The sequence below is a fragment of the Musa acuminata genome, chromosome BXJ2-8 (genome assembly GCF_036884655.1).
Source record: "Musa acuminata AAA Group cultivar baxijiao chromosome BXJ2-8, Cavendish_Baxijiao_AAA, whole genome shotgun sequence".
NCBI lineage: Eukaryota > Viridiplantae > Streptophyta > Magnoliopsida > Zingiberales > Musaceae > Musa > Musa acuminata.
The window spans coordinates 47679606-47699369 of NC_088345.1; the positions used below are offsets into that span (position 1 = coordinate 47679606).

General features: G+C 36.6%; 3 protein-coding genes across 9 annotated transcripts; 2 read left to right on the forward strand and 1 right to left on the reverse strand.

The window, feature by feature from the left end:
- Positions 1-244: 244 nt before the first annotated feature.
- On the reverse strand, positions 245-6949 carry LOC135585292 (DNA-directed RNA polymerases IV and V subunit 4-like). 3 transcript variants are annotated; one of them, XM_065122180.1, is made up of 10 exons: positions 6695-6949; positions 5910-5990; positions 4304-4444; positions 4049-4168; positions 2895-3006; positions 2713-2790; positions 2580-2613; positions 2415-2483; positions 817-919; positions 245-613 (listed from the first exon to the last, which is right to left on the reverse strand). In XM_065122180.1, the coding sequence occupies exons 1-9, from the start codon at positions 6759-6761 to the stop codon at positions 845-847; spliced, it is 777 nt and encodes a 258-aa protein (XP_064978252.1). In that variant the 5' UTR covers positions 6762-6949; the 3' UTR covers positions 245-613; positions 817-844. The 3 variants fall into 3 exon arrangements, with proteins under 3 accessions (XP_064978252.1, XP_064978251.1, XP_064978250.1); XM_065122179.1 differs by having other exon boundaries at positions 2580-2619; XM_065122178.1 differs by having other exon boundaries at positions 2580-2600; positions 2688-2790.
- A 2369-nt stretch (positions 6950-9318) lies between these two features.
- LOC103996366 (KH domain-containing protein At5g56140) lies at positions 9319-14855 on the forward strand. 5 transcript variants are annotated; one of them, XM_065122181.1, is made up of 8 exons: positions 9563-9579; positions 10093-10178; positions 10765-11150; positions 12081-12232; positions 13050-13169; positions 13255-13371; positions 14054-14197; positions 14292-14855. In XM_065122181.1, exons 3-8 carry the CDS (start codon positions 11015-11017, stop codon positions 14439-14441), a joined length of 819 nt encoding a protein of 272 aa, XP_064978253.1. In that variant the 5' UTR covers positions 9563-9579; positions 10093-10178; positions 10765-11014; the 3' UTR covers positions 14442-14855. The 5 variants fall into 5 exon arrangements, with proteins under 5 accessions (XP_009415552.1, XP_009415553.1, XP_064978253.1 ...); XM_065122183.1 differs by having other exon boundaries at positions 12084-12232; XM_009417277.3 differs by lacking the exon at positions 10765-11150 and having other exon boundaries at positions 9319-9579.
- Positions 14856-15630: 775 nt separating this feature from the next.
- On the forward strand, positions 15631-19697 carry LOC135619818 (small nuclear ribonucleoprotein SmD1a-like). Its single transcript, XM_065122184.1, has 4 exons — positions 15631-15782; positions 15865-15941; positions 19037-19228; positions 19324-19697. Exons 1-4 carry the CDS (start codon positions 15769-15771, stop codon positions 19383-19385), a joined length of 345 nt encoding a protein of 114 aa, XP_064978256.1. The 5' UTR covers positions 15631-15768; the 3' UTR covers positions 19386-19697.
- The last annotated feature ends 67 nt before the right edge of the window (positions 19698-19764 follow it).

A 19764-nucleotide genomic window follows, 5' to 3' on the forward strand; every position in this document is an offset into this window, starting at 1 on the left:
AGCCTTTCAGTGTACAATTCAATAGCAGCTCAATATGTAAACTAACAAATCAACCTAGTTTCCCAGTTCATAACAGGTTGCAGATTATAGTTATGAAATTATTGATGTGATTACAGAATATGAACTCAGGCAAGTAGGTGGAATTTAAAGCACCTGTAACAATTGGGAACAAAGGTGATCAATTAGAAGTCCACCATGCATTTCAGAGTCCAACTTGATGGCCCAATTAACCCAGACACGACCAGCACAAACAATCAAATTAGTTAAACTGATGTATAAAATCAGTAACAATTGGGAACAAGCCTACAATGTATAGTCACATGCAGTTTCCAGGACTGCAACATCACTGAATTTGAACAACAGTTTTCAATAGAAATCCAGAATTGATGTGGTGCACGTGCAAACAGTATGTTACCATTTCACCTTACATCAGATTACAGATCCAGTTGCTTATATGCGTCTCGTGAGTTTCAAGATAGAATTAAGGCGATGGCTTCGGTTGCTACCCTTAAGGGATTCTGCTAGCAGCTAACCTGATTAGTACTTCAGTCGCAGAGAACCACAAATAGCTTCATACAAAATACTGATATCCAGTGCCGAAGAAACCTAATCTCTGAGAAAGAAGCAAGAATTATGTGTAAGCTAGTGTAAATCCTTTGGGATTCTTTTATGGGAAAAATTATGATCTAACAAGATTCTACAATCACTAATTCTTTCAGATACAAATAACTTGTTAGAAAAAAAACTTCCTTTACAAAAAAGGTAAATTGCTTGGACAAATGAACTTCAATGGTAACTTGAGCAAGAAACACTTACAATATTTACTTGCAACTCGTAGTGAGAGTTACTTTGAAGTTCTGAAGTTTGCCAGACTCGCAAGTACATCTGCAATAGCTCCTTCATTCTTATGCTTATTTGTCTGAAAATATATAAAACAAAAAAATTTCATGTGACATGTTCAAGGGATCTGACAGTTTAAAAGGAGTAACTCCTCGAAAGTAAAACCATGACAAACATACAACTAAATAAAAAAGCGCTAAGCGCTCGCCTAGGTGCCCACCAAAGCGAAGCAAGGCGCTCCCGAGTATTATAATTAAAATCATATACAACTAAATAAAAATATGCTAAGCATGTTTATGAAGACTTGTCTTAAAATTAAACTGCTTTGTACACTTGTCATTAATTCTAAAACCTAATATATAATTTTAAAACAACAAAGATTAGAGATTTAACAATCTATTATTAACAGTATATTATTTAATGTTAACAATAGTTAGAGAGGAGAAAAAAACCATTAATAGTAGCAGAGGGGGGAGAAAAAAACAAGCTAGAGAAAAGTGTCACCAATAGTTGACAGTAGGGAAGGAGAAGACAGCGGTGACAGAGGAAGCTGTGGACGACAGTAGTAGTGGCGGAGGAAGCTGCGGATAATAGTTGCAGCAGCGGAGGAAGCTACTGATGATAGCTGCGACAGCAGCGGAAGCTGTGGACAGCAGCGACGAAAGCTACGGACGACAACGTCGTGGATAAAGGAAGCTTCCGAAGTATATGTCAGTCGTGGAGGAAGCTGCGATCCTCTCCCTCGACGGTAGGAATTGCCAACGGCGGTGGAAGGAAGCTATGGACGAAGGCTAAGCAGTCAGATCTGTTTGTCAGCAACAGAGGAGGCCTCGGTCTACTGCATCTGCAGCGGAGGCAACGGCAAAAAGCGTTGGCGACGGAGGCATGAGCGCTCTCTAGGGTTGATTGGTCGAGGTCACACGGGCGTGCGAGGTGGCTTTTGCAGGTAAGAAAGTGGTTAGTTGATTCAATCGAACCAAATAACCACTATTGAATCAAACTAGACTTAAAAAGTCTAGTTCGATTCAACTATTTGAACCGAGCGCTCGCCTAAGTCATCCAACGCCTGGGTTCAGGCAAGCACCCAAGCGGCGCCTCATTGAAGCGCGCTGCTGGTGCATTGTTGAGGAGCTTGGGCCTCGGCTCGCCCAAGCGCCGAGGCGAGCTCCCAAGCGCCCATTTAAATCACTGGTAAGTGGCAAAGGCATAATTTGATCCCAAGATCTTGCTATCAACAATCAAGGTCAGTACTTCTAGCTAAGCTAGTTGACATCTTCTATATATGCCTTTTTGATCATGTGGAATGGGAAGGATATGTATATACTAAATTACCCATGCAACTTCCAAAACCAACTAATTCCTTTTTCCACAAGCAAAGAATAAAAGTTTCACTGTGCAGCAGAAGCTTCAATCATATTTTGTAACATAATATGTTCTTAGAATTCTTATCAAGCATCATGGCTAAATAAACATATATCTATGTTTAGTAGCAACATTAATCTTAGAAAAAACAAAACCATCGATATGATAATCTTAAAAGAAATTCCAATTTACATTAAAAAGACAGATCTGACCTTTAAGGAAGGTATTAGAGCATAAACTTCATCAAGGGTCTCAGGATCAACATTTCCAATCATGCATATCTGTATCAAAATTGAAAAGAAAACCTCAGAGGGCATGACACTGGGTCAAAAAAGGAGGAGAAGAAGGACAAAGAACATTATAGTTGAGCTCCAAACCTCGCCATCAGTAACCCCATTCTGTTTCAAAGTCCTAGAACTTAAGTTAATGGCCAAACAGGCAGTTTGTTCAGTTGGGCAAGTGACAAAGTACACAACATAACTTACTAAAGCAAGTTCAACCAAAGGATACTCTAAAACTTGTCTCACGGACTGAACATTCGTGTAGTGAGCATTGATTTTGGCATACTGCAAAGCTTTGCTAAATGACCTGAAAGAAAAAAACTGATATTTAAAAAGTTCTTTACTAGTAAGAAAAATTAGGAAGGACGATGCCTGAAGAAGAAAGTTAAAATCTAATTCCTAGACCATTACTCAGGCATTTTTATCTTTGGATCATCTGATAAAACAGTCATGTGTCCCTGGATTTCTTGTAAAACTTCTGCTGCTTCGCAATCCATCAACAATCTAGCCCCCTTCGGAAGTTCTGCAAGTCAATCAACAAATAATCTATATTTCTAGAAGTGTCTAGCTGGGAATAGATGTTTAGAATATCAACAGTAATGACAAAGTTCCAACTTAAAATAAACTATCAGCATATGATTAAGTCTGATGTTCAAACAGAAAACAAAAGGTTATTATATATCTCTTTTGCCTGATTGATTCAAAATCTTTTTCTTGTTCAATATTGATAAGTTGGATTTGCAGAACCAAAAACTCTAAATTAAGCTTACAAGCATCATTATGTTTCCATCATCAAAAATATATACTAGGTGCATTTATGAAACAAGGTTACTTCGACACCTACATAACTAATCAGCTTTGGATAATGCCCTATAATGCTTAGTAGGACATAATCTGATTCCATAAATAGAATGTCAACTTCACATTAAAAAAAAAATTCATGATAGCATATGTTTTGAAGCCAAAGGGAATAATGTAAATCAATTTACCAGTCATCACATAATATAATGACAACTATGGATGGTAAAACAAACCATAGTATTTTTCTTAATTAAATCATTTTAGTTTCTACTTTAAAAAAGTGAGTTATATATATGTACAAAAAAAACCTCAATATGAAGGAAGATATGCATATACACTGTGGATTGTTCATGGTTTCCTTCACAATATATGTATGTGTACGTATAAAACAAGCCTTGACAAGAAAGGAGGCTACATACATGCTTGTAGATAACAAGCCTCGATATGAATTGTGATGGATCCCTTCCTAAGGTTCTCTTCGACAGACACCTTATAGTTCAGGATTGTGGTAAAAAGAACATAAAGCTGACAATTAGGAAAAAACAATAGCACCTGACCAAATAAGGTTGGGAGTCTGATTGGAACTTGGTTCTATGGTGGCTTAAAATAGAAGACATGGAAAGCACAGAGTATAGGTAAATGTGATGTCTAATAACTCCTAAAGTTCCCAATAGCTAGCAGAAATCAAACACACTAAAAGCATTAAAAAAAAAGAGATAAGAACTGAAAAAGATAGAACAATTTTGCTGATAACAAGAACCAACCTAGTTCAAGTTTCAATTCCACTTCTGTAACCAGGGGCTTTATTGGTGTTGCTTCTGGTATACTACCCTTTCCACCAGCCTTTCCTACACTAAAACCTTTTCCTCCTTTTCCCAAGTCTCCTGTAAAATTAAACATGACAAAGAACTTATTTTCACCCGAAATTGTTCAAGGAAAGTAGAACAACACCTCCTGAGATTTTGTCAATACGTGACATGAAAATTTATATAAATAACCAAAGAGGTGCAAAGGCAAACCTTTAGCAGTTGGTATATCAAACGATGTCTTCCCACTTGATTTTAGACTTCCAAAGGAGACTTTCTTCTTACCGGATTTCTGTTCAGCTGATGATTTTTCATTTGCATTTAAAGAAGTTGGAACTTTTTCTTCAACAAAACCTAAGAATTAATGGCCAAAAGTGAGCAGCAAATAGTTTTAAGTATACATATAAATTGGTCAATGCTATTTGGAAAATTTCCTACTCCTCACTCGGTTGACACAATCTGAGGCACATTACTCATAACCAAAGAGCAAAAACTTTTACAGTTTACATTTTGCCTTGCCTTCTGTTATTTGGCAAACATTCATACAACTTATTTTATCCAAATTGCCACAAGTTGCAACACAAATCAGGCCTATTAATTGAATGAACACTGCTCAGGATGTTTACCCATAAAGCAGATAACAAAATCAGGACATGTACCCAGTGCTGATCAACAAACTAGGAGGCACCAACTTGGTAAGTGTGATGTGAAAACAACAAAGATGGATTACTAGGAACACATCCAACATCACATAATTTTATTTCAACTTCCAGCTGTAAAATCAGTGGTTAAGTAAATTTATAAATACTTTAACCCAACTGGTTTGCACAAATCTCTCATTTCGGACCATAAAGAATTAATTAGAACCAAGAGGATTTCAATTCCGATGATAGTCTATTCTCCCTTTCCCAATGACGTGGAGATGGTCAAAACCAGAATGTTGTAAGATATATGGCCCTATCAGCACATGCAAGCACATTGCTATGCTGGACATTTAAGATACTGAATAGTTGATTAAAAAATAGCAAATGCATTTTGCACTAAACAAAGAAAAACTTTATATATAAATGCTGTTAATTTCCTTTTATTGGATGTGTCATTTTTAGATATCCAAGAAATGATAAAATGACATCAAAACTACGAACTGTCACGGACAAAACTGTAAACAGGGGGTTTAATGCAATGCTCATGTATGTTCGTGTCTTTTGGTTTGTTCACGCTTTGCGCAACATGTAAGGGGACGGTCGAATGCTTAACAACCCTATTTTAGTTGGGTTTGGTAGCCGTTTTAAGATTGTAAATAAATGTTGTGTCATGTGAACACTTGTGAGAGATCTCGGTCTGTAGTGGACCATTTTGGATCCTTTGTTGTGCGACCGTTCAGAGCTTGTGAAGTCTATTTGTAATTTGCATTGGTTATGGAATATTTTCTGAAATGTTTGCTTGTGGATCTCGAGTGAGGCGCTTTCTCTAACCTATTTTCTTTTTTGAGGTCCTAAGGGACCATGGGAGATTTCGAGGAGGCTGACCTTTGCGGACGGACACGCAAGGGTGCCACACAACTTAGGCAAAACCAGCTAAGTCCGTGACAAAACGAAAACTTCATCCATCAAATTAACCCTTCGAAAGGACTAGAGGCAACAGCTTGACGTGTTCCTTTAGCTGCAAGGCCCTCATCTTGCTGTTGAGAACAGGAAATTTTCATCCCATTTACTATCGCAACTAACAAACAACATTTGTATTTATCCTAGTTAGAGAAAATCTACATAAAAAATGAAAACTAGAGGACTGGAAAAAGCAAAAAAAAAAAGTCATCAACCTTCAAGCTCAGAGTCCGAGGAGTCAATTTCAATATGTGTAGACTCGTCCATAGCACCACTGTTATTTCCTTTGAGTGATCCTGCATGCAAAAGGTTGCTTTAGAAAGTGTCCAAAGCATAGTAGAAGGTAGTCATATACGTACAAAGGATCTTCCAGTAAGAGAAACTACACAATACATAATCACGTCATGATAGATTTCATATTAAGGAATTGACCAAAGCATACAGTGACAAGGGCCACAAGGAGGAAGGGGTGTGCATATCTGTACTCCAGACTGTTATTATGCTGGAAAATTTTACTTTTTCTTTAAGAAATATAACAGCACAAAAAGCCAAAGGAAGATTCTTGCAAGGCTACCTTCTCAAGATGACAAGGAATACATTGACTTCTCAGTTAAAGTGGTTTCATTACAGAGATAATAGTTTAATTATATAGAGAAATAAGTAAAACAATTGTATCCTTTCATCAAGAAGACAATGGAACATCAACCCATTATTTAGCTAACAGTGGCTATCAACTTACAAATAACAAGGTACTAACACTGAAGAATGCAGACAGGAAGTAAGCTAGCTTATGAGATAGAACAAATCATAGAGATAAAGCACAAGGTTTAATAGTTCTCGACGACCAACCACTGGACGAAAAGGAAATAATAGACTTAGGTTTAATAGTTCTTCCAACATAACCTGATTCGGAAGCAAGCATACGTAAAAATCGGATCGGATTGCTTCAATCTTGCTTCAAAATATGACCAAGAAAAGCACGAAAAGGAAAATGTCCGACCTTGCTTCAAAGGCGCAGCAGCCTTCCCTCTCGGGAAAGGAGACCCATTTCCCCCTTTCTCTGCCATCGATGTAGAAAGAGAAAGGGATTCTTCTCCGGCTAAGAAATAGCGCTCGATCTGATCTCGGAGATGAGGGCTCAACCAATGCGGCGAAGGATCCGAATCGAATCGAAGACCGGTGAAGAGCGACTCCTCAAACCGTAGGGCTCACTTCCGCCACCTGCGTCCACCGTGAGATGAGACAGGCGAGGCTTCCAACGATAACAGAGCGATATATATATATATATATATATATATATATATATATATATATATATATATATATATATATATATATATATATATATATATATATATATACGGTTAAAAATAATTAAAAATACATTCATGTAATTTAAGTTTCACAGTGAAATCAGTCAAACTTGTTAAACCAAATCGGTCAACGAGGCAACAGTATTTCTATCATTAAACTAAAAAATACTATATCAATATTAATTAACTTAAATTCTCGTAAATATTAATTATTAACTTTATTATATGTATTAAATATTCATAAAATATTTCATTCAAATCTTGAACGGAAATTAAGAATATTTTGATATATTTCAAAACAAAAGGATGCTAAATCCTTTTTTTTACATGATAAACAATAATAAAATTCTAATTTTTTCATTTTATCTTAAATTTAGATGCATATATTTTATAAAAATATTATAATATTAATAATTATTTATTACGAAGGAATGTTAGTAAAGTCAAATCGTGTCATACTATCAACTATCTTTCGTATGTTCAGATTCTCATAACACGTTTGTTAAAATTAATCTTTGTCATCGTTTATAGGACTCTTTTGTCATCGAAGATAAGCGATGAAGCAGAGGAGGCGTGACTTGTAAATTCATGGAACGAGGGCAATCGTCCGTTTAACAGAAATAAAAATAAAATAATGTTTTCACATGAATATTATGTGAAATTTTTTAAAAATTAAAAATATTATATAAAAGTTTTTTAAAATTATTTTTGTTCCAAAATTCACCTATAAATCATTCAGTGAAATCATACCAAGCAGTTGTCAGATACCACTGCAGAATTCTCTGCTCTGTGATAAGATTCTTCATGCAACCAACAACTAAAATATAATATATTGGTTGTCACTGCTACAAGTTTATCTTTCAATCACAGTCTCTCTGATAAGGACATATTAACTCCTAATCTCCATCTTTTTTGGTTTCTTGTACTTATTTGTAGCTATCTACCTTACATCTTCACCTCATGTGTTATATTAATTAGTCTCAAATCTTATCAAACATGCAGTGAAACCACATAGAAGCATAGATTTCTACTCCCACTAATTTAATCTGCCCTGTAGAACATTATCTTCTGCTTAATCAAGATATATGAAGCTCTGAATGCCAAGATGATCAAATTTCAAAAGCAATTATCTCTAACACAAACACATCTGCAAATCTAATTGCCAATGCACACAGTGTTGGTAAAATGATGTGCTATTCTGCATGCAGACAAATGGTGCAGTGAACATGAAAAGGAAATCTTTTGACACAATGCACTGAGAGCTTTCTGTCTTGACTTGAACTGCAGGGGAGAAAGCATTCATCACAGGAAAAGAGCCCTGCAACTCTCACTGTCACTGGAAGAAGCTGTGACTTTGCAGGTGCATGGCCACCAAATCACCACCATTCATGGTGCTTTAAGAGCCACATGGATGAAGATCTGAAGCACCTGAGCTCAGGATCATGAGCCATTATGAAGAGGGAGAGGGGAATTAGGTCAGACCATTGGTTGGCATGCTTGCTTCCACAGAAGAACATGCCTTTTTGCTGGACTCTTCCATGATCACCATGACCTTTTCCTTCACTTCATTTGTATTGAGGCCTCGAGCTGAAGAATGTTGTGTGGCTCAACTGGCAATAAGCATCCCTTGCAAATTAATGTACATAGTAAAGAGAGTTAAAGAGTTTTTTGTTTTGCTACTTAAGTGATTAGATTCCAAGTTATATATTAACATTCTTTTAATCTCAATACCATTTAATATTGAATGATTTATATGTCAGATATTAAAATATTTTATTTTTATAATATTAATTAATATATAGTATGATAGGAGGACTAATTATATATTACCTCATCCAGTTAGTTATTTTTAACATCTCGATCTGTACACTTAAAAAAAATTATATTGACGTCATTATAATTATGAAAGTAAAATATCTAAATATATTTATCATAAATATAATGTTTATATAGTTATAATGTTAGGATAAATGGGTTTAAATATTTTATTTTTATAATTATAAGAATATAAATATAATTTTTAAGATATAAAAAATAATTAACTAAAAAAAATATATATAATTAGCATCACATAGGATGATCAAAATCTGGAAAGGTGGAGCCCTTGCAATTTAAGGTGGAGTCACATGAATCTTAACCCAAAGCATTGTGGTTGAGTCAACCACAAAAAAAGAAAAGCTTCGAGATTAAGGCTGTGTGCATAGAAGCCAACAAAAGGAGCTCATTTACCTCTTGCGACTGCCCCCACAGTGAACTGTGAATGCTATGCCGCTTTGCCTCTCTTTTACCTCCCACTATAAATACCTTCGCTTTCTGTTCCGCCTCCTGTGGTGTCTCCCTGCCCTGCTTGCCCTTCTCCGCCGGCTGATCCTGGATTGCCCTGGGCCATCGAGATCTCGCCGGGATCCGTGTCGCCGACGACCCGAACCTGGCCGGAAATTGCCGTCGATCTCGCCGGAACCATGGCTTCCGGCAGATTCATGGCCTACTCCCCTTCTCCCTCCACCGCACCGCACTCCCCCCACATCCCTGGCATCCGCTCCGCCACCGGCGCCTTCGCCGAGCAGGAGAAGTACGGCGCCTCCTTTTCCTCTCAAAATCCCGGCTTTTCTTGGACAATGGTTGCTCCTGACCTTGTTTGGTCTTCGATCGTCTCCTTTTTCTTGTTTCATCGACGATCGATCCATAGCCTCGAACTTCCTATTTCTTTTGTCCTGATCCTTAAGGGCTCCTCTTATGCGGTTTTTGGACGATCGGATATGTCGCTAACCATCTTCTAGATTTCTCCACTCTAAAGCTGAGATCTTTCAGATGCCTTTTACATCCTTGTTTGTGGGTTGGATTCTGGATTATTGTCAAATATGATAAATTTTGTTTATTTCCGTGTCCTAATGTCTATTTACTGAGTTCTACAATTATTTGCATTATTTTCCATGATCCTTCGGATGTCCTTTCTTTGCAAGATCTGTTAATTTCGACTAGGATTATAGTGTAGATTTTCAGTTGACGGGTCGTTCTTTTTCTGCATAAAGGAAAGTGTTGAGACTCCCAAGATCGTGACAAAGGGCTAATTGATAATTTGCAGGTATCTCTCAGAGTTACTTGCTGAGCGTCAAAAGCTGAGTCCTTTTGTGCCCGTGCTTCCCCATTGTTATCGTCTACTGAACCAGGGTGAGATTCATAATTTAACTTCAGTAATTTCAGATGCATCAGGATGTTGCTTTTGTTCTTCTTGAGACCTTTCAATCTTCCTTTTCGAAATGCCTTGCTTATTGCTCTTAAGAGGATTTTGTCTGAACATTCTGATGGTGCATTACCTTATGAGTTTGTTTATTCCGTAGTTCTTTGCATTTCTTTTGGCTTCATTGCATGGAAGGACACAACTGACGAGTCTCGTGTGTTAATCTATTACTAAATTCTCCTTCAAGATCAAAATCAACTAATCAGTAACAAGTTATTGTGTGGTGGTAGATGTCACGCACACACAACCTCACTCGCTCATACGTATTCTTACTTCATTTTGCTTTTACCATCTTTGTCCTTCTTTCATTGCCTGAAAACGCTTTGTCTTCCTGAAAATTTACTTGTCACTAGATCACTTTGCTAGCCTGTTTATAAGTCACTATAATCATTGGCTGTGAGCTGTGACCAAGTTAAGAAAGCCAAGGTTCATTAAGATAACTTAACCAATGCAGAGAATTATTAGAATTGTCTCTTTCAATCATATTAAGTTGTCAATAATCAGTACCTTTTGCAGCAGTAGAACCTCCAATGGGCAGGCCGAAATTACTTTGGGACCTTGGCATGGAAGCATTGAGGTCAGGGATTACTATCATGTTTGACATAAGAGATACTCCCATAGCTTTTTGGACAGTGGCCTCCAAATTGATATGAGATGGCATGGAAGCTTAAGATTCCTTTTAGAATAAAAGCTGCAAGCGTACTGTCGGTAAAAAAAATCTTGCCATGACTATAATAATTGAAAAAGAGCAGATGATGCCTCTTCTATGCTCAGGTGCTTGGGCATATGTTCTCCCAAGGAGGGCATGAACTTCTCTTGTCCTAACACTACTTTGGGAAGGATGTGTTTTACATTTTTGTGCTGTGTGGTCGAAGATCTGTTGGCAAACATATTTTCTAGAGGTATCTTCCTATTCTTCTAGGTTGTTTGGTTCATTATGTTATGGGTTTGTGATTTTGAATGAGAAAATTTTTGCACTAACTGATTGTTATTATTAGACTGATGATCTTTATTGTAGCAAATAAACATGAGACATTAAACAGTTAACAGATACAAACATCAGTCTAATTGTCTAAATATTTATATCTGAACATGCAAAAACATAATAGTTAAGCATTCATTTTTTATAAAAAAACATGAACTATAGCTGCAAAACAACGATAAAAGAGAAATTATTGAAAACCAGAACTTTTTCACTAAGGGCCATCAAAACTTCTTAAGTTGACTAAAAGCCTAGAAACTTTCTTAAGTTTACTAAAGCCTATGAACTTTTTTTGTAAAGTAGACGATGCCGGCAGATCATCCAATTCTCTAGCTATGTATCTCTAATTCTCAATGGAAGTTCCATACTTCAAAAAGGAAAAAAGCGCCTATGAACTTTCTTAAGTTTACTAAAAGCCCACTGGCATAACTTATGTTATGTTGTTATGATACAAAAATGAATGATCGAAGCATACAAGAAGGCAACCTTAACTATCTACCCTTTGGTCCAATTAATTGAATGACTTTAATCGTCTTAGTTTTTAAGCTCAATAAAAGGTGGAAGTATTAAAAAAAGACCAACTTAATCAACCGTCTGTTCCAACTATTGTGATCATTTCAACGTCTTAGTTTGTAAATCTTGTCATTGTTTTATGGCTTGCATTGGAATAACTTGTACTCGTTTGATGATTCAATTAAGAATTTGTAGCATGTAGCTGACAGTGTTAGTCTGGTTGTATACTGATTGTAAACTAACCATTTGTTTGAGCCATGTCTGTACATTTACTGATTACTAATTTATTAACAAATGCTAACCTATACATTTTATGCTTGAAATTGACATTTTGAAGCAGAGATAATACGTGTTACAATGCTCTTGGGAAATGCATCTCTTTTAGATCAAAGTGGGCTTGAATATGGTAGCCCAATGACTACTGGAGGATTATTTTCAAATGGAGGAGCAAATGATATGAATGGATGGGCATCACCCTTCCAATCTGAAGTATGGATACTAACCATTAACATAATTCCCTTTTTAACTAAATCTGCTGTTTAAAGAAGCATTCTTGATGTTTCATGCTAACTAGAATTGACTTCTTATTTGACTTTTACATCTTGATTTATTTTAACACTTTATTCTAACTTGCTGTTTCCAGTTCTTTGTGTTCTTGAACTAATTTCAGTCTCTATTTCAGAGCTGTATTTATTTATGTTTATTTGGCTGTTACAATCCTGTATGACTACCATAAGTCCATCACATGATGTGTGGACCCTTTTTGTCTTAGGATTGCTAATTCTGGAGGTAGTTAAACTTGTTTGCCTGATGTTGATTTGAATTGTCATTCAATGGTGTTTTGAATTGATCAACAGTCTAATCTCTTCAATAATTATCATGGATTTTATTAACGCATAGTAATTACTCTTGATCGGTGTAGCTTGATCCTCTGGATTCCTCCTGCAAGCCTTGTAGCAAAATATTAGTCTCCAAAATGTGCTTAAGGCTTCTTATTGATTTTGCATAAATGCCATTTCAAACTTGAAAGTCACATAATAAATTAATATTCATTATGGAGAAGCTATTGTCTAAATTTATTTATATTATGCAATATCTTACAGAAATAGATTTTGAAATTTAAATTTGAACTCTTTACCTACTTATTATGTACCGCACTACACTGTTGTCTTTGATCTTCACGCCCATCCAATCTTAAAATCTTTTCACACAAAGGACATATTTTTAATAAACTATGCATCTCCAAATCTGTTATTTCATGTGTATTGTACTTTCTTTCATTTAAACAATTAGATGTAATGTGCAGAGGATGGGACTGGTGCAGCCTTCTTCTGCACATAGTTGGCTTGGCTCTGAAGGTAGCTCCTCAGGTCTTATTGTGAAGAAAACCATCAGGGTTGATATTCCTATAGACAAATTCCCTACCGTAAGTTCTTTCTCTTTGCTCAAGTCTTAGCTTTATTACAACTCAAACCCACAAGGTAGTTCTAGTTTTTTCCTCTTTTTCTCAGTTCAATTTTGTTGGGCGGCTCCTTGGTCCTCGAGGAAACTCCCTAAAGCGAGTGGAGGCAAATACTGATTGTCGTATACTGATTAGAGGGAGAGGAAGCATCAAAGATCCCACCAAGGTAAACCATGGTTACATATTTATGTATCTGATTTTGCAATAATCCATGGTTACGTAGATGTGTATCTGCCTCATCAACTGATCACCACTCCAAGGTTCCAAATATATGGAAAGGAACATTTTATGTATTAAAAAGATAAGTTCCATAGTCAGTTTTGACCTTGATATCATGTTAAATTGTTCTTTTGGATTGTTCGTGTAAATATTATCGTTCAACAAGTTTAGAAGGTATGGTTATATGAGGAGACTGACTGATTCTCTTATCATATCTGATGAATACTACTCAACTGAGTTTTCATAAAAATGCCAAGATTTAACATCCAGAGCTTAGTTGTAAATTTTCATCTTTATACTGTCCCTTTGTTCATGTTCTTTTTCTTGTTTGTGTCATATGAATGAGATGCTACATCATGTTCTGCATCTTATTAACCTGTTCTGGTATCCATTTGAAGTTTATGTCTGTTCTTTATTCTTCTCTGCCTGTGCCAATTACCTTGGGCTCAGTATCCTGTTTGGTCAAGACTGTAACCTTGCAACTTGAATTGTCTATATTTGACTGCTACTATTTCGGTGAATTTCTGTAAGAGAAGGTTATTAGTGGGAAACCAGCATATGGACATTTGAATGTCTTGCTTAGTATGGAATCTACAAATGTATGACTGTTCTGTTTGCGCTACTTGTAGGAGGAGATGATGAGAGGAAAACCAGGATATGAACATTTGAACGAGCCACTTCATATACTGGTAGAGGCTGAACTGCCAGCAGAAATTGTTGACACTCGTCTGATGCAAGCTCGTGAAATCCTTGAAGATTTGTTAAAACCCGTGGTATATTATTTCCCATCCCAAATTTGAGTTTACTTGACATCCTAAGAGTTTTGCATATCCTTTTTCATTTCTCTCTATCTTTTCTTTTATTCAGGAGGAGTCACAAGATTTCTTTAAGAAGCAGCAGCTACGAGAGCTTGCCATGATCAATGGCACACTACGCGAGGAAGGGGGGCACATGTCCGGTTCCGTCTCCCCCTTCCACAGTAGTCTCAGTATGAAGAGAGCAAAGACAAGGGAGTAACATGTTTGCCGATTGGTAGGTCCTCTATGTGGGGCCATATTCTACCTGCCTGCGGCAGCTAGTTTATGTTGGGATTGCTTGCCAGCAAGCAATGCATCCCCATCGGAGGCGCTGGCACCAAGGTCGGTTCTAGCTCACTTCGTCGGTGTGTTTTTCTTCAGTTGGTGGGTTTGGTGATAATTATGCAATACCTAATGTGAGAATGTGTCGCTTAGCAAGTTGGGAAACTAGGGTATGTCATTGCATGTGCTTTACTGCCATGCATGAATTAAGGGGAAATCATAGATGAGTACATTGGTTCTGAATAATCTGAGTGTGTCCTCAAAATGCTTTTGTAGTATTCTGTATGCATGGTTTTATCTTATCGAAGACTCTGGTAACGGCAATATATAAATTATTTCGTTAGCTACAAAACCTGATTTAGTTCCAACTTGTCCCATTCTAGATTCTGGTGACATGATCTATTATGGATGCCATAGATCAAGTTTACACCAAGAATCTCTCAGGAGTAGTTTGTTATGCTTAATTGTTGGTGATCCATAATCTGCCTTTGGTATCTGGAGATTATTGTTGTAATCGTATAGTCAGGAATTCTATGAAATCTATTGCCATTGAGATCTCCATTGTTTGGCTTTGCCTTTGTCATTAACATTTTATCATCACACCATTGTCCAACAAATGGAATGTGCCTGTGGATGCTACTAGAGTTGGATTATTCTTTACATGTTGATTCAAGATTAACGATTGTGTGTGCTACATTCGGTTCATATTTATCATGGAATGCAATCCAATATTGCTTCTAGCAGTTGGTAGAGATTTTGATTTTATAATAGCAAGATATTGGAATCGAAGTTAAAAGAATTTTTTTTAGGTCGATTCAAATTTATGCTTATATTAAAAAAAAAATAAATAATATTATTAATATTTTATTCTAACTTATTATGATAATTTTGATTATAATTTTAGGTAAAAATAATGGAAGCATTTTAGAAGGGAAATTCGGTTAATGCAAATAAAAAATTGAGTTTTAAGGGATAAATGCGAATAAAAGAAAATAAAAAAACACATTTATGGAATATTAGAAAAAGCACAGAAAGTCCGGCTCGCAAAATAATCAACGGTTCTGATGCATCCACAACGATCAATCTTTTGCTCTGCTAAATCGGACGGCGCAAAAGGAGAGGAAGTGAGCAGTAGTACACCATAGACGGGTTTAAGCGCTCGTCTCCACGAGTGCCGAACCTTTCGGTTTTGGAACCCTAACGGGGAGCTATTGTCGTCCGCCTCCTCTTCTGCCACCGTTGCCTCGCCACCTTCCCGATCCAGGATGAAGCTCGTTAGGTGATCGATCTGCTCGTCTTCCTCTTCGCTGTGGTGCTTTTATGATCTTTGATGTATCTGTTTGTGATAAATCTTTTGCTAGGTTCTTGATGAAGCTCAACAACGAGACCGTCTCGATCGAGCTTAAGAACGGTACCGTTGTCCACGGAACCATCATAGGTACGGTTATCTCCTTTCTGGTTCAAACTAGGGTTTTGGGTGAAAACCAACCAACTTGCTCATGGATCTCTGCTCTCGGTTTAAGGTCTTGAATCTTATCTCGCTAATGAAGGAAAATGCCTTTTTTTCTGGTTTGATTGCATCATTTGGTTCATTAGGAGCATTTTGTCATAGATTACTAGTTTCTGTCGCCTTTAGATCTGACATGCATAAGGACGGCTTGTTAAATCTTTGCTGTGGCGGTCCAGTATGTCCAAAGTTTTAGAAGTTCTTTTGACTTTGAAGGTGATGGACTAACTTATTACTGATGTAGAGTAGATGATGAAAGTAATGCTTTATGCCCCCGATCTTTGTATTTTGCCCTAGTGAAAAGGGTTATTATTGAAGTAGATGATGGAAACGTGGTTTCTGGTTGTAATGCTATTTGACTTGAAAACTCAAAATTGATTATGTTCTTGCCCAGTAGCTTATTTTCATCTTTTTTTCTAACTTGTCATCTTTTATCTAAGGAATCCAGTGAGTGCTAGGTTATGGGGAATTTTCTATTTGGGGAATTTCCCACTTGAGGACTAGAAGTTATATATATGCTTTTTACATTAATTCACGATTTTTTTTCCTGGAATTGATTCATCAGTTACTTTCCCTTTAATCTGCATAGTGGTTTGCTTTGACATTCAAACTGTTATTCAATAATCATGAAATATTTAATTTAAATGGGGGATTATGGAAGGACAATAAAAGAATCAAGATTTCTTTAAGATTAGATGTACTGACTTACGAGTGATTGGAGATGGATGTAGCAGGAAAAATGAAGGGGCAATCTATGATTATCATTGAGATGGTGAGTGAAATTAACTTTTCGTATCCATCTATGCTTCTAAAAGCTAACCATTCTTTGATGCTCATTTCCCTTATTTTCCTGCAGTTGTTATGAAAAATATTGTATATTTTGTTAAAGTAATTAAGCCCTAGAAAGTGGATCAATTTATGAGTCCAATAACTAGATATTTAAACATGTCATCACTTTCAAATTTCACTTTTTCAATTTTATTAAAAGAGCTACTTCCAGGCAAGTGTTATACTTCTTTTGAGCTTGTACTGTTATCATAAGATATGGGAGTAAGTTACCGTGTGGAAGCTTTTATCTGATACTAAATTCTCCTTTTGCTACTAATTTCATGTGCAAGTCTCTTCCTCTACACACTCTTTGATCTCTCTCAACCAACCTATTCAGAGTCATTATTTTCCAATTCAAGATACTTGAAGCCCCAAAGTTTTCTTTTGACAATGTGCTTTGTTGCTTGATGAGGACAAGTGATTTACCTTATATGGTTGGAGGTGGAGGCAAGAAGCTCCAAGTCTCTACCAGATCTCCCTTTCTATTTTTGTCACTATTCATATTTTAAATGCATTAACACTCCAGTAATAGCCTTTAAACCACTACATGAGTCAATTATTTCTGGAAGTCAAGACTGGACTTACAACCTTACTGGTTTACTAAGATTCTTCTGATTATAAAAGGCTTCTTAGAACTCTCTTTTGAACTGGCTGGTTCATCCTTAAGGAGTGATAGGTGTACTGAATGATTTTGGAGAATTTTAATTATAAAAAAAGGAATTTAAACAATCGACATGGATATCAAAGGTAATTACAAAATCTTGAAGGATTAGTTGTGCTGTTTATCTATTGTTGTATGTGTTTTTTGGAATGAGTCTACTTTATTAAATCTACTGAAGATGGATGTGTATGCTAGAGGATGGCATTTTCATTTTAAAGAATAGCTCTGAGGAAAGTAGTTAGAAGGGTTACTAATATGCTCAACATGCATGGCATTTATCATAATGGGTATATGAGGCATGCATGTTATTCATGCCCGGTAGATGGGAATGAATTCCAAGAAGACTTATCACTGTGATCATAAATGAATGACTGCAGCGGTTTGGTGGACCTGCAATAGGAGAAATATCCTGTATTGGATGTCTTTGTCAATGTAACACTTAGATTGCTAGTTGTTTTGGTGCATCTGATGTATGATCTGATAATATTTTCATATGATGTTTTATTTGGTCGATCTTATTATTGATGTACAACATTGTTGGCCCAAAGTTAAAGAATAAGCTCCAAATTTGTGAAGTGCATGTTAGGTTGTTTGACATTGATCTTCATTTTCCAAGACTTTTCTTGGAAGGGATTTTACATTTGTATACTTTCGAAGTTTGGAAATAGTGCATTTGCCCATACGACTTTTGATATAGCACATTCTACAAGAGAAATTGATATTTTAAGAATATATATAAAAAATTGGAAGAAAGTTGAAGGCTTGAAGCTGATAAGCCTACATCATGGTTGGAGCCACAGAGAGAGCTATCTGATCTGATGGGTATTATTGTCAGTTGGAGTTCCAACGTCATTGTGCTAACCACCAACTAATGGATATCAGCACAATGAAAGTTGCAAGTTCTGATTTTTGTAGGGATATACATGTTAAAACTAAAATTTAGAGGAGTAAATGCAAATTCACTTACTTTGGGAGGATATATATGCAATTTTGTCTTTTCCTCAGAGATTGATAGGGAACAACAAAAAGCATGGTAAACATGTCTAGTAGCTAAGCATAATATGTTGTGAATAAATTTGTATTTAATTGTTTTCAGTTCAACAGTAGCTCTTGAAAAGTCACTTCTAGGTGCTGTTAACATGTCGCAGGCACCACAAGCTGCATCTCGTTTCCATATTCGCAGCAGTGCCTTTATAGGTTTTTTATAGTAAGATATTCAATCCCTTTCCCTAGTTGCCATCCTTTCCTCGAGAATTGGTTTCTGGTGACTCTTGTTTTAGCTTTGTTGATCTTCCAAAGTTTACATACAAGGATATATTCTGGGTGTGAGGCATGAAGTTTAGTTGCATTTCCTTGTTCCAGATTAAGCCATGAACCTTACAGTTGTCACTTAAGTTCAAATGGTTGAGGGATGACAGATGGTATTGCTTGACGACCCATTAAATGCCAATTCCTAATTGGTTGCTTCATTCTATTCACTGTTGATTTCATTCATGTTTGCAATCCGGCATATCTGATCCCTTCATGGTTCTTTCAGGTGTGGATATTAGCATGAATACTCACTTGAAAACTGTGAAACTCACAGTGAAAGGGAAAAATCCAGTCACTCTTGATCACCTAAGCGTGAGAGGCAACAATATCCGCTACTACATCCTGCCTGACAGTCTGAACCTCGAGACACTATTGGTCGAGGAGACACCTCGGGTCAAGCCCAAAAAGCCAACTGCAGGTATACTATAAATTCGACTCATTCCCTACGCTTAAGCAATTATACAACCCATAGACGAACTTTTGTCTTACTGTGTTTTGTTAATCTCAAATCAGGGAGATCCTTGGGACGTGGTCGTGGCCGTGGCCGTGGGCGGGGACGAGGTCGGGGCCGTTAACAGCATCACTCTCTTCATAATTTTTTGCATCATCATCTGTCCGTGTACAAATAGCCTGCTCTTTATTGAGAAGTATCATTTGGAAGCTTCTCTTCACAAAATGGCAAGCAGGACTATCTGTTTAGCTCTAAATAGCAGTTAAGTTTTATCCAGTAGGACCAAACTTTAGAATCAAGTGAAAAGAAAGAAGAAAACAAGAACTATGTGCTGTAAGATTGTTCTGTATTTGTGGGCTGCACTAGAATTGTTGTATTCCTGCTTGTTTGGTTCATATACGTTGTTGGTTATCAGAGACAAATCTGAGTTCTTGCAGCTGTAGTTTTGCTCCTCGTGTCAATTCTCTTGCATCGACCAATCGAAGATGATGTGTTATGAGGCT